Raw genomic sequence first — 14,852 nt, 5'->3', positions numbered from 1 at the left:
AGTAATTAGTAAACACTTCCTCATTACGTACATATTACATTGTTTTGTAAAGCATCACCCTTCTAGACTGAAAAATGTCAACTGAGCTTTAACAAAGAACCATGGATGACACAAGCCAGATGGAGCAGGATCCTTAAAAGATTATTCATTCTGGTTCAGAGTTACATTAATATTCACATCCATATGCCACCATAGACGCTGAGGCACCTTGGTAAACTATTACATATTGTGGTGAGGTGAAAGGTGCGTCACTCACAGATGTTCATATAGACTTCTTTCTCTCTTCCCTCAACTTCATTTCAAGCTTTTCAAAAATGAGAATGGCTGCTGCTCACAAATGGAAACTAGTTTTACACTTGACTGATTCATAGTCGAGTTCTTTAATTTAACATCATAGAATAGTTCAATTATAGCAGCGTGGCATGTGCAAATCATGTCTAAATGAACTGGTTGTGCACAGATGCCATTGTGTCTTGTTTAGTTCGGGTTTCTTAGCAACAAAGGAAACACAGAGCATTAAGCACCAACGGTTTTGAGCTGGAGGCTGTTTTCAGAGGTAAAGTGGTTCTTTAGTTGTTTTTCTTTGAGACTAAACTTATTTTTCTTGTAGATTTTTTTTCTAGGTAGAACACAATTACATTTCTTGATCAAATCTAAAATGCAGAGTTATCTTTGGAGTAAATCAAATCTGAGTGGTCTCTGTCTTGCTCCTTATTATGTTTTAGTTGAAGTGTTTTTTTAGCATGTGTTGTCACAACTCTGCCATCACAACATATTAAAGTGTCTGTATTTCTATCACATCACTTAATAAAGGGACTTAACTTTACAGTCTTTTATTCCTTCAGATTTAGACAAAACCTCCAGCTGTCACTCCAAGATATGTCGGTAGCACAGAGTCCAGACTGCCGTGGGACGACAGGAGAGAGGAGCTACAGTCAAATGAATCAAGTGCCATTCACCCCTGAATTTACCAAGATGCTGACAAAAAACAGTCCGCGCTTTGGTAGCTTGAGTCACCACTCATTCTTCTCCAGGCACAACCCTCATCCACACAGAGTGAGGCATATTCAAGGTGAGAGAGCAGTCACAGCACTCTGGGCAGCAGAAGAATTTCATGTGCTTTTTTTCCCCACATGTTGAATTGAAACTTGAATTACGTCCTGCAATATGTTTCCTTAAATTACAATAAATTCATGTGTTTTGTCTTCCATTTATACAGTACAGATGTCAGCAGTTGTTTTGAGCCTTTATTTATGATTTCCCAAACTACATGACTTCAGTAAATGAGGAGTATTCTGATGAAATGAAGTCTGCAGAAATCTCTGGTTCCCATCTAGGTTCTCAAAATTGCTTTCAAATAATTACATGAGAGATAGAAAATTTTGTTGGAGCTCAATGTGAGCTTTCAGTTTACTTTTCTTGTGCTGCTGGATGGAGCAATTAGTATTTATCAAATTATACCATCTATGATTGTGTATTATTTATATTTTATATTACTGCTCTATGATGTGGAGCATGGTTAAATATACATATAATATTTTTTTTCTAAAAACAAATCTGTAGGTGGTTGCTTCAGCTGTTTGTATTTACAACTTGTTACAATGTAAGTGTTTATAAGTATATTAAAACACCTTATTATTATTATTATTATTATTATTATTATTATTATTATAATCATTATTATTATTATTATTATTATTATTATTATTATTATTGTAAAACACGGTTGCGCCACACAAATGGACGTAGAGATTAGTTGTTATTAAATATTTACACCTACTAACTTGTGTAAGCCAGGTGAATGAACCAACTGACAAAGCTAACTTTTGCTTGCTAATATCTGACCTGACAAGTTGCATTTCACAGAAAAAAAAACACTGGACTAAGAGCATTTTAGTGTTTTTCTGCTCATTGTTTTGGCCCCATTTTGGTTCACTCTCACTGCTTTTATCAGTGTTGAAAAATTAGCCACAAAAAGAGGAACATTTAATATTTTTCTCAGGAGGTGATGAGACCCAAACAGAGCTCAAAGGAGAGTTAATAGTGGACTCCAAATGATTGCTAATGTTGTTTCATATCGGCTGAATGTGTTAATAGGGAACTGTTCTCTAACATGACATTGACAATATCTCAATGCTATGTTTACAGCTTGTTCAGCTGCCCCAAGTGGCCAGAAAATATCAGTTAATATGAATTTTAAGTACAAAATTACCAAATTAAATTGCTTAAAACATTTTAAATAGTTGTCTACTGCCCACCTCAGATGATCTTTCTATCTCTGTTCTGGGGCTAGGCCAGTGAACCCAAGTGCAGAACTCTGAGCCAGGAGGCAGTGAGTAGTTTTGGAAGATTGTTTATTGCAAGGTGGTAGCTGGGAGGCTGGGGCAAGGGCTTGGGCAGGAGCTGGAACCGGGGGCTGAGACTTTGGCATGAAGCTGGGCAGAGGGAATGCTGAGGGGAGCCAGGCAGAGGGATTCCCCGAGAGCAGGGTGTTGTGCTGCACCAACGAGGCAGGAAAGCTGGAGACAGGAGTCAGAGTCAGGCGGAGGCAAAACTGCAGGCACAGAGAAAAAAGGGTATTATCAATGTTGATTAGCAACAGAGCTGTAGTTAGGCTTGAAGGGCTAGAAGTGTGACTGACTGTGGTAACAGAGTCTACGATCTGGTGATGAAATGGCGGCTGAACCAGATATTTATGCAGGACTAATGATGGATAGCAGCTGGTTGCCTGACTCCTGCACACCTGTTTCCACGCCTGCAATTAAGTACAGACACAAGGAAGGGGAGAGAGATAGAGAGAGAGAGAGAGAGAGAGAGAGAGACACATTGCAGGCTAGGAGGAGGAGGAGGCAGCAGTGGAGGGCATGACAATCTCACTCGTAGTTTTCTCATTACCACATTTTACCAGTGTCTTATTGGGACACACAAGAGTCTATTTATGCACTAATTAATTCTGACTGCATCTAATGAGTTAATTTAGATTAAATGTCTTACTAACTTTGCTTTAAAAATAATGTCCTTATTTTGCCATTTCTGCAGAACCGTCCCTTCCTGAGATGAGTAATTATTCAGAAGTTACCTTGAATATTTAACAAGCAGCTGTATGGGCACCTAGAATAGCAATATGGAACATGAAAGAAACGGCTGCGTTATTGGCAGAAAAAGTAGGTTTCATCCCTGAGAAGTCACCTTTAGTCTCAGCAGGGATTTTACAGGCTTTATTTCTTCAGGGCATTCCTTTGATTGTCCCATACTTCTGAAGCACTTCACTTCATGTATTTGAACTACTGTATGAATAGTGTGACTTACTCTCTCCCACAGGACTTAATGGTAGGCCTGTTTGCATGGTGAGAGATGATTGGTTTGTCACCTCATCATTATTTCCTCATCCACTTCTCAAGAGCCACGTCCACAGAAAAGCCACTGATTCATCTTTTGCTTTTCCGCTGGCTCAGAATCATTATGGAGTCAGCGGTAACAAACACAAATCAGGTATACTTTCATACACACATAGCGACTAAATTTCTTCTTTACTTTTCCAAAATTCTGCCTTCGAAGAATCCCATTAAGCCTCAAGCATTTTTCTCCTTATTTCACAGCTCTGTTTTCTGAAGCCTGGAGAGATGAACTTAAAGAACTGGCTGCCAAAGTCAGTTTGTCTTCTCAAGCACAAAAGGACAAAAAAGAGGTAGTTGTATTGCTGTAATTGCTGTGATTTGAAACATATCTAGAGTAACCTAATGGCGCAGTAATCTTCACCCTTAGCTTTCTTAACGATTTCATACAACTTTAAAAAAAAATTAAAATAGCAATAAATTAATACTTACCCATTTATGAGTTTGCCTGAAACTGCATTTTCAATTATATTCAGCAAATTTTGGGACAAATAATATCAGTATAAGTATTTCAAAATAGCAATGCTGGACATGTAGTCAACAAAACCTGGTAAAAACAATAATAAACCACAGCATTTATATTATACTCTGCCTGCATTCACCCTCTTTGCATAGATGATGATTTACCTGAAAATTAAGATATGCCGTGGTGGCAAAAATTACCCATGGGCTTGCAGACACCTCTTGAAGACATTTTCTGAGGTATGAAATTAAAGAACTAAATAAGATTAACAATCCACTTATCCACTATGCCTAAAGGAAAATGTTTTAGTATTAGCTTTATCACAATTTACCGGGTAGAGTCTATGAAAAGGAGGTGATTGAGAGGTGATTGCATCTATGATTTTCACAGTAATGTCATGTTTCCTGACATCTGTTTTTAATTAATTGCCTTGATTTTAGCCACACTGGCAGTGTGGCTCAAGTGATGGCAATGTTGGTCTATTGGTCAGTTGATCTACCACTTATCCCATGACTGAAAAACCTCAAAAACTATTAAATGGATTGCCATGACATTTTGCACAGACATCCATGGTCCCAACGTACTGAATTTAGTGATACTTTGACTTTTCCTTTTGCGCCACTGTGAGGCTAATATTTGTGGTTTTGAGTAAAATTTCTCGACTACTATTGGATGGACTGCCATTAAATTTGGTACAGGCATTCATGTTACACTAGTAATTCATTGTAATAACAAAATTTAATAATACATTTTGAATCTGTCCAGTACTTTGGTTCAAAACTATACATACCTAAATACCTGATATTCTGATCAGCCTCAGCTTTGTGTTCACTGCTAATCAACAATTGTGAACAAGTTAACATGCTCAACTAAGATGGTGGAAATGGTAAACGTTATATCTTCTAAAAATCAGCATGTTGGCATTGTCATTTTGAACATGTTAACATGTTGGACTGATTTTAGCATTTAGCTCAAAGTACAGCCTGGTTGTAGGCTCTTGTTAATTTATAACTTTGTCAATATATTCCAGGACCAAACTGAGGAAGAATTTGTCCGTCGAAAGACCCAATATTCAGCTGTAACTGGGAGAATCATCCCTCCATCCACCAAGTCTTACCAGCGCAGATCCCATTCCCAGTGCCTGGGGTATCCTCAACTCTTCCATGATCAAGAACTCATGGTGAAATACTCCTCCAATGATCTTGAGCTCTTCTACAGGCACAGAAATGTCATTTGGGGTAGTTTGGGGTTGAAATTAGGCACAGCTATGTAATATTTTATTTCAGAGAAGAAGGGTTACTGGCAGATCAAAAAGAAATTTCCATCGCTGCAGGGATTCTCCAGAGTGCACAGCTTCAGCCAGAGGTTATGCAGCATTTGCTTTTTGGTTGATGGAAATTACCCCCCAGCACAGCTGTCACCGTGTGTCTTGAGAAATTCACTAATAAGTTAAAGATGATTGTATGTGGTTTGGAAGTTAATGTTATCATGGTCCTACTCTCTTGACAGGTATTGGAGCTACTTTGTCAGATCCTGCAGACAGATTCCCTGTCCACAGTCCAGCAGTGGCTTCTGCTTGCAGGACAAAGAGGTAAAATGTTTTTTGTTACCCCCATTTCACATAAATAGTTACTTTATGCATAAAAACAGCAGATTTGGAAATTTTAGATGCTACATGCAAAAAGGTAGTATCAGTAATTTTGAGATATCTGTGCATTAGTGTTATAATTACATAGATAAGAATAAGAATTATTCAGAAGGTTAGCAGGAGACTGTCAGTTCAAGCATGTCTTGAATCATTACCTCTGTTAGCAAGCTTATATTTCAATACAGGGTTAGGGGTGTTTAACGGTAAAACATCACACATGTTGCATTAAAGGGACACTCCATAGATTTAGTATAAGTGGGTACAAGTCTTCGGGTTAGATGTTAACTGCTACTCTCAAGGTGCATTTCATCAAGAAACATCAAAACACTAAGCTTAAAGTTCTGTTACTTGCGTGGCTAACAGCGGGTAGAAACTACAATGTTGAGAAAACAATCTGCAGATTAAATCGATTCACTTTTAAATTCTGGTTCAATTGTGGGTAAAGAAGAAAACTATGTCATTGTGTTTTGTTCTCAACTACAACAATGAAGCATTTTGAATTTGTTATGACTCAAATTCACGCCTCTGATTAGCCTCCCCTCCATGGCAACAGCAGCAGAGGCTCATGGGTATTGTAGTATTAAGACCTGTCCACCATGCCAAAATGACAAATGAGAAACCAAGTTGAAATAATTAAAACTGCTGGCCATAATAAAGTCTTACATCATCCGGGAGAGTCCCAAGTTTCTACGTTAAGTAACAATAAAGATATCATCTAAAGAATTGATTGAAATGGGAATATATAATGGTAAAAAACACTTCCAAAACCAGCTGCCACTCAGACTTCACAACTCTATTGTGACTTCACTTGGATGTTTGAGGTTCACTGTGCATAATGATGTATGTGCAGAGTTTGACACTAGAAGACTGTGTTCAAATTCATCTGCTGATGACTGAAAATGTCTCTGGGCATCACAATCCACTATGCAACTTACACAAGTGTTATGTGAAAACTTGAAGCCTCCAGAATGCAATGCACTCAGTTAATTAGGTGAGTGGTTAATTAAATTAACATTGAAATACTGCCACTGAAAAAACTGGTAAAGTGTTTACAAAAAAGATCATTATCTGTGCCATAATTATATCATTTTTCACTTTTTAGATAATGAATGAATTTAAGAACCTCTGAACTGATTTGCTAAATACTTCTGAAGAGTTTTTAAAATTTTACTTTTGTTGTTGTGTCTTCATATTCCATCTCATAATTCATTCATCTACTGCTTTAACATATTCAGTTTTCAAATGTTAAAGCATACATTTAATTACTTTATAGTTTGCTTTTTAATTGCATCAGTCAATACATTTATTTAAATTAAAAACTGCAAAAGCATTTAATCACTGTGGTGGAAGGCTGCACCGCTGCTGATGATAAGAATCACTGAACTCTTCTCTTGGTATTATGTCATGTGATGTACCCTCAGAGAAAGACCTGGTGATGGGGATGATCAAACATGCTCTGGATGGTGTGGACCTCTCAGGCCATCATCAGCAGAACTTCCAGCAGCTTCAGGCTTTTCATCCTGGTGCATCTCCACCGGCTTACGGTCCACCATTCAACCAGCTGTGGAGAAAACCACAGAGAACGAGGTCTGGGTGATCTCTCGAATTTTCATTTGCTTTTTTTTCTGTTCAGAAAATGTTCAAGCTCAATGTGTTTAACATTATTTACTCCATTTATCTCCATAGCTCACACAGAGTGACCCAAACTTTCAGCATTGACAAACCAGGTAACTAAATGTACTATTTCTCCTCTTCTTAATGCACTCTTGCCCTTCATTATTGTACCAGAACATGTTTTTCCTTTTGCTTCCCTTTTAATGCAGGCATCCTCCCATGGTCTTCACATTTCACTTAAGCTAAATTAATTAAATATATATACAGTATAGACTCTTTTCATTTGACATCTTGCCATCTCCTGTTTTTGTCAAATTTAGTTTTTCCCTTTTGAAATGTGCTTTCTCTATAGTGAATTTGTTTTGGATTATCCTTCATGACTGGATGTCTTTCAATTATTCTTTTTCACAAAAGCTGTACTCTACATTATTGAAAGCAGATACTATAGAGGGAGAAAATGAAAGCTATTGGGTATTTTTATATTCCATAGTATTGGAATATGAATTCAGCTTTGGCTTTGTTAAATGTTGTTATGTATTCCTGTTATAGTGTATTCCTGATGTGCATTTTACAATTATGACACTGCACTGGGGTGGCTGTGGCTCAGGAGGTAGAGTGGATCGTCCACTAATTGTAAGATTGGTGGTTCGATTCCCGGCTCCTCCTGTCCACATGTCAGAGTGTTCTTGGGCAAGATACTGAACCCCTGTTCCATCAGTGTGTGAATGATTAGATTCCTCTGATTGGCAGGTTGGGACCTTGCATGGTAGCCCCTGTACCCATTCAGCGTATGAATGTGTGTGAATGCGTGAATGTGACTCGTAGTGTAAAAAGCGCTTTGAGTGGTCGAAAGACTGGAAAGGCACTATACAAATACAGTCCATTTACTTAAAGCTGTGATTTTACATGGCCTTCCTGCAGCAGAGTCTGACGTTTTCTGTATTATATATTCATGGATAACCAAATGTGGACAAAATGTCACCTCTGTTGTGGAAATAAGCCATACAATAGGAAAAGGTTTGTCTATTGTCAAATAATCTATATTTATGTCAAGCAGGATGCTGCCAGAAAGAGCGGTTTTCACAATAGATATAAGAATGAACCACAATATTCAGAGGAAACAATTACATAAGCTTCTTACATAACAAGTTTTCATTTTCAGTTTTTCTGAATAAAGCTGATGGAACCGTGGCAAACGTAAAATGACTGGCTTTGTATGACTCTGACATGAGTGCTCTCTTGCAGAGAGGATTGGAGAAGCAGAGGTCCTTGAAATCCATGCAGGAGAACAGAAGCATCTTCAAGATCATCCAATTCAGCACACAGAGAGTGTGTAGAGTTCCCTGATTTTGATCACGGTGACAACTGTATTATGGTTTCCTTATTATGTGCATGTACTCGCTCCTATGTTTATTGGTCCCATGATATATTATATTGCAGGTTCTCTATTGAATATTTGTTTTGTAGATGTTTACTAGTAGCACAAGCCAATTTAATGAGAGGAGTTCGCAACTGAGATTCCATTTGCATTTTGATAACAATGTACTGTAGGTATGATAGTGTTACATGACACTGTGGATTAGTATGTTGCATAACATGTCAGCAGTCTGATGGATCATGTTTTGAAACTGTGAAAAGCAGTGTGACCATATTCAATAAGCATAACCTCCTGTTTTTCAGGCAAATAAAACATTTTCAAAGATATCTTCATGTATGATATGTTAAAATCGTTTCAAAACTATTCAGTCTGATTGCTGATGTATGAAAAAGACAATCTGACTTTTTTGGGTACCTGAATAAAATGTAAAACTGAGGCTAAAATCTGGGACAGTTAGTTTTTTTGTGACTTAGCCATGCTAGAAACATAAGTCTAGGGATCATGTTCATCTGTCTCTTGACTGATCCACCACTTTGGTCCAGACCAGAGCCACATAGGAGAGAGTTTAGCGACAAGTCAAAAACATAGCAAGTCACATGACTCATTAAGCTTTGAATAGTTCCAAAAGGGTGATTCAGATTGATTGTTGTCCATAGGGAACATCCAGATTTACCAACAAAAAATTACTTTTCATGACTTGTACAGTCTTAAACTGGTAGATGGTAAGGACATGATGTAAAACATATTACTAATATCCTGTGATAATCCTGCTGCTACTCCCTGCCAGTATTTGCAACTAATCAACCTCTCCCTGGTCAGCCATTACTGAAAGAACACCCTTACAGAGTCAATGGAGATGTTGCCACTCTGTTATAATAAATCTGGTCCAGATTGAAATATTTTAGATGATTCCCACAACATTTTACAGTGTACAGAAAGTCCAGGTGATCCCCTGACTTTTCATCTAGCGCCACCATGGAGTTGACATTTATATTTTCAAATATAAATTTCTCAATAATTATTGGGTGGATTGCAATGAAATTGGGTACTTTTCGTCTATGGTTTATGAGTAAATACCTGCAAAACATTCCCACTAGCCTCAGCCTTACTTTTTGTTGAATACTTATTGGCAAATATTAGCACACTAACACGCTAAACTGAAATGTTGAACATGATAAATATTGTATTTGCTAAACTTCAGCATTTTAGCATTGTCACTGTGAGCATGTTAGCGAACTGACTGACTCACAGAACTGCTAGTATGGCTGCATACTGTAAAGTCTCATTTTAACACAATGCACAATGACTTTGTTAAATTTGTTTCCAGATTTAGAGGCTTTGGCCCCGTTTTGTGGCCTTGCTTCTCAAATAAGACAAACAAGAAATGAGGTGACCCTCTCCAACCCGGGTGAAACAATTCAATTCAATTCAATTCAATTCAATTCGAAGGACAATGTGAATGAGTTGCATGTATTTAATGACAAAGTGGCACTTTTGATACCAGCCAGTGCTATTGGCAGTGTGGCACACTTCCTGCTGACTGCACATAATCGGCACTAGACCAGATGAGGTTCTTTACTTTGAGACGAGACAATGACATCAGTGCCCATGGGCATACTTACTTGAGTTGAAGGAAATGGTTGGCCTGCAAAATTGGTCATTTGAGTTTGAATTCATAAATAATGCTTGCCCCATTTTAGTACCACTTTATATGATGGAGATACTATTTCTTCTCTCTTTGTCTCTATCCCTTCTGTGAATAAAAGTTTTAAAGAAAACGCACAAGAATATATTACATTGCAGATCAGACTGGATTTGGCACAATATTATCACAATCAGGCTGACCTAATCATGTAGTTGACAATGAAATGTCACAGTATCAGTGATTATTTACAAAACTGACTCAGACATCATGTTAGTGCATGCGTGTTCCTTTTAAACAAGGTAAATGCCAAAGAAAAACACTTTTAGCCCACTATTAGCTTCGTAATACGAAGTTAGCACCAGTGGCTGTAGTGAATGGATGTTGTGATATGACTAATATGATTTGAGAAAACAGATTTTGAAGATGGCAACAGTCAGTTTCAGGTGCTGACATGTTTCAAAAGTCAGTTTCAAAGCCAGATCAATGCACAGCAGAGCAAACAGGCAGAGAGAAGTGAAATCAGTGACGGGATATCCGATAAAACTGGAGAGACAAACCGTCAGCGTATAGAGAAGGTGCATAAAATGTCATAAAAAGTGAGACATTCCCCTGGATATCTTTCTCTGTAGCAAAGTGCATTCATGCAATCTGACAGTTTCATTAAAGTGACAACATCAAAGCAAATGACTTCTTCTTTGACAAAAAGAAAAGCTTGACACTAAATTGAAATATAGAAAAGTCCCACCGAGTGTGTGTGTAAATGCATGTGTGTATTCATGTTTGTAGTGGTTAGGGAGTGGGGATGAGGGGTGTATGTGAATGAATGTAATAGTAAGAATGTGGATGGATGTGCTTGGATGTGTGAATGTACATTTATGACTTGTGTATGTGAATTTATGTATGTTTTATGTAAACCCTATGGGATTTTAGTAGTACGTATTTTTGTTCATAATAAAATGAGCATTATTTGTGGTAAATTGACCCACTCGACCTCTCTCTGGCCTTGTCTATTGCTGTAATGCTGCAATGCTGCATTAACTTTACAAACATGCTCTACTTAGGCCAGCTCTACAACTTCACGCTGACAGATCCTGAGTAACACTTGACGAATTCATAAAATTAGACAAATGACCATTGTGTACCTGTCAAGTTAACATGACTGAAATCTATGAGGTCAGTGATTGAAATTCGTGAGCCACCCCCCACTGCATGAAAAAAGACAACACGTCCAAGCAAGGGTACTTGGTTACGTATTAAAATGCGGGAGCAAACTTGGAAAGATATATAAATGGCGGAGGATCTGGGGGTTCTCTCCCAGAAAAAAAATTGTAATTTAAAACAAATTTCCTGCATCTCTACACCACCTCTTGGATTAAGTCATGAAACAGCCACCTGCAATATTCGAGATTAGTGAAATTGAGGTTATTCTATGAAAACCAAGAATGCATCAAGAACAGTATTGGGTGGATGAGGATAGCAAATGATTATTAGAAGAATGGCTATTTCATATTTGAAATTATACTCATAAAAACATTATGTAGCCTAAAATGGTAGTAGGTTACCTCACAGACTGGACTGTATCTTAGTAACTGAAACTTGGCTTGATCAAATTGGTAACAAAGCGCTCATTGAAACATCACCAGCCAATTACACTTCTGCATTCAGGTTAGCAGGAGGTGTGGAACCGTTGCAGCTATTTATAACATCCATCTATCCATTTTCTTTACCGCTTATCCTCTAGAGGGTCATGCGTAGCTGGAGCCAATCTCAGCTGACATTGAGCAAGAGGCGGGGTACATCCTGAATAGGTCGATGGTGAATCATAGGGCTAACATATATAATAGAGAAAGACAAGCATTCACACTCGCATTCACACCTACGGGCAATTTAAAGTCACCAATTAACCTAACTATTTATAGCATGTTATTTTAAAAATGTTTCTGAAGAATTTGGCTATTGCCATCCAAAATCACCTTGGACTTTGATAACATAGTAATATCTGGTGACTTTAATATTCATGTTGATATCAGCACTAACTCAGATACAATACAGTTCAACAGTCTGTTACAATCATTTGAGTTTAAATAGCATGTTACTGTTCCCAAGACTAAACAAGAAGTGTTACATTCATGCAAATGCTAATATGTTTATCAATTACTATTGACCATGTTGTTCTGACCAAAATGTAACAGTCTATCACCTAAAGCAATGAAACTGTGAAATTGTGAGCATAATGAAAATAATCTGCTGGAGGACAGAACACACTTTATCATTATAACAGTGAAATGAAATCTTCCAGATAGTCCATACATTTCTCAACTAATTGCAAATAACCAAAGTTATTTCATTTCATTTCTTTCTTCTACAATCAACAAACTGATTAATCTATCTATCAAATCAATCCGAGTGAATTTCATTCTGCAGTAGAATGTGACAAGCTTTTGAATTTCTTGTACACCAAAGTGTCAACCATTAGATAATATTACAATATTCAACAATAATGCCTCCAACTGGTCCTCTCCTGCTCTCTTGACTCCATCCCACTGCATTGTTGTGTTTGTCTTTCCATGTCTTTCAAATGAGATACTGAGCATTATCAAGCATGCTCAAATTTTCCCTTTCTCAGCAAAATACTAGAAAAACTTACTTATACCCAAACAACTGGATAAATACTGTTCCACCCACAGTGTTTATGATGTGTTGCAGTCAGGTTTCAGATCTAATCACAACACTGACACAGCCTTTATCAGAGTAATTAATGACCTTAAGATTAACAATGATTTAAAAGTTAAAAACTTTCTATTTTAGTTTTGCTTGATCTCAGTACTGCCTTTCATACTGTTTATCATAATATTTTCATCAATAGACTTCAATATTCAGTTAATCTAACAGGTCCTGTTCTTAACTGGTTTTCTCTCCAACCTCAAATCTGCTGAAACTAAGGTTTTCGCAGGGGTTCCACAAGGTTCAATTCTTGCACCTTTGCTTTTTAATTTGTACATGCTCCCACTTGGCAACAGTATAAAGAAATGTAATATATCCTATCACTCATATGTGGAATATACACAGCTGTACATTTCTTTGTCTTCTCGTGAAACAAACTGGTGAACTGTATTGTTGATATAAACTATTGGATGTCAAGATTTTTTTACACCTGGATAACGACTATCCTGAGATACTTGTAGTAGGTTTGAAAATTTATTCACACCTGGAGTCACTTTCTCTGGACAGTGACTCAAGTCACAGTCAAGACAGTGACCAAGTCAGGACCCTCTGAGTTATTTTGGACTGTAACTTAAGTTATGTTGACTGTCAGTAACTTAACTAGGACAGCAGGAATTAAATCTCAAGCTGACTCTGAGAAGCTGGTTCCTAGTCTTCCAACCACTCAAAGCCCTTTTACACTACATGCCACATTGACCCATTCACACACATATTCATGTGCTGATGTCAGAGGCTGCCATCCAAGGTGCCTGCTAATCAAGAGGAGTTGCTAATCATTCACACTCACTCACACACTGATGGCACAGCCTTCAGGAGCAATTTGGGGTTCAGTATCTTGCCCAAGGACACCTCGACATGTGGACTGGAGGAGCCGAGGATCTAACTGATCTTCGGATCAGTGGACGACCCGCTCTACCTCCTGAGCCATAGCCGCCCCATCTCAACCAGGTTAGATAACTGCAATGCTCTCTTTGCTAGATTATCCAAACAAACAATAAGAACGCTCCAACTCATGCAGACGTCACAGGTACACTCAAAAACAAACACATACTTAAATCATCTTTAAAGCAGTTAATGGTTTTCCTCCCCCAGTACATTTCTGAACAGCTCACTGAATAAATGTCCATTCAAGTCTCTGAGATCATCAAGTGGTGGTTTTCTAACTGCATCAAGAATAAGATCCAGATCTGATGAAGGTGCTTTTAGCTATTTTGGTCCTGTTATCTGGAACAAACTGCCTGATGACCGAAGACCTCGCACAACTGTGTCCACATCCAAAAGTAAACTGAAAACATTTCCATTTTCTGAAATTTATGATTAGTTATTATTTTTCCGTGTCTCTGTGGGATGGTTATGTTGTTTGTCTTTTGGAGGGTAGGTGGATGTCAGTGTTTTTTGTTCTTGTATTTTATTTAAATATCCCCTCCAGACATGTTTTAAAATATATAAAAATACTTGGCTTTGAATAGTACTTTGTCTGTTATGGTTTTTCCATATAGAAGTTGAGTTACCTGATTAGATATTCTAAAAAAGACATCTACAACATCTCCCTCAGTCAAGAGTCTATGAATATGCAAATATTGTTCATTTCAAAAGTTTAACTGCTGAATACAAGATGTCTCCTACTTCACTGAGAAGGTAATTTTCAGTATATGTGCACTGAAGGCTTCAAGTTTCCACATTACACTTATGTAAGTTGCATATGGACCACAAAGTAATAAGGCACAGTGAAACTTGAACATCAAATCAGGGATAGGATGAAACACAATTGTACCTTCTGTATGCGGAGGTATGCTTGGAATATAAATAAACCCCTTTACAGTTTCAGTAAAGTGGTAGTGGGTGGTAGTTAGAATTATTTAATATGTTAATTCACATACTTGGCAATGTACTACTGAACATGACCTATCATCTAGACCATTATCTTTTAAAGTTTTCACACTGCTGTAGTTACATATTGGTAACGTGCTGATACCTTTTTTTAA

The 14,852-nt window shown here is 37.5% G+C and overlaps 1 protein-coding gene across 1 annotated transcript; it reads left to right on the top strand.

Moving 5' to 3' along the window:
• Positions 1–370: 370 nt before the first annotated feature.
• tbata (thymus, brain and testes associated) lies at positions 371–8,928 on the top strand. The gene is made up of 8 exons (XM_067576324.1): positions 371–1,072; positions 3,322–3,492; positions 3,600–3,688; positions 4,889–5,038; positions 5,368–5,449; positions 6,928–7,093; positions 7,193–7,233; positions 8,366–8,928. Exons 1-8 carry the CDS (start codon positions 880–882, stop codon positions 8,455–8,457), a joined length of 984 nt encoding a protein of 327 aa, XP_067432425.1. The 5' UTR covers positions 371–879; the 3' UTR covers positions 8,458–8,928.
• The last annotated feature ends 5,924 nt before the right edge of the window (positions 8,929–14,852 follow it).

The sequence above is a fragment of the Thunnus thynnus genome, chromosome 20 (genome assembly GCF_963924715.1).
Source record: "Thunnus thynnus chromosome 20, fThuThy2.1, whole genome shotgun sequence".
Lineage (NCBI taxonomy): Eukaryota > Metazoa > Chordata > Actinopteri > Scombriformes > Scombridae > Thunnus > Thunnus thynnus.
Note: the sequence above shows the minus strand (reverse complement) of the source record. Positions and strands in the feature narration are given on the sequence as shown.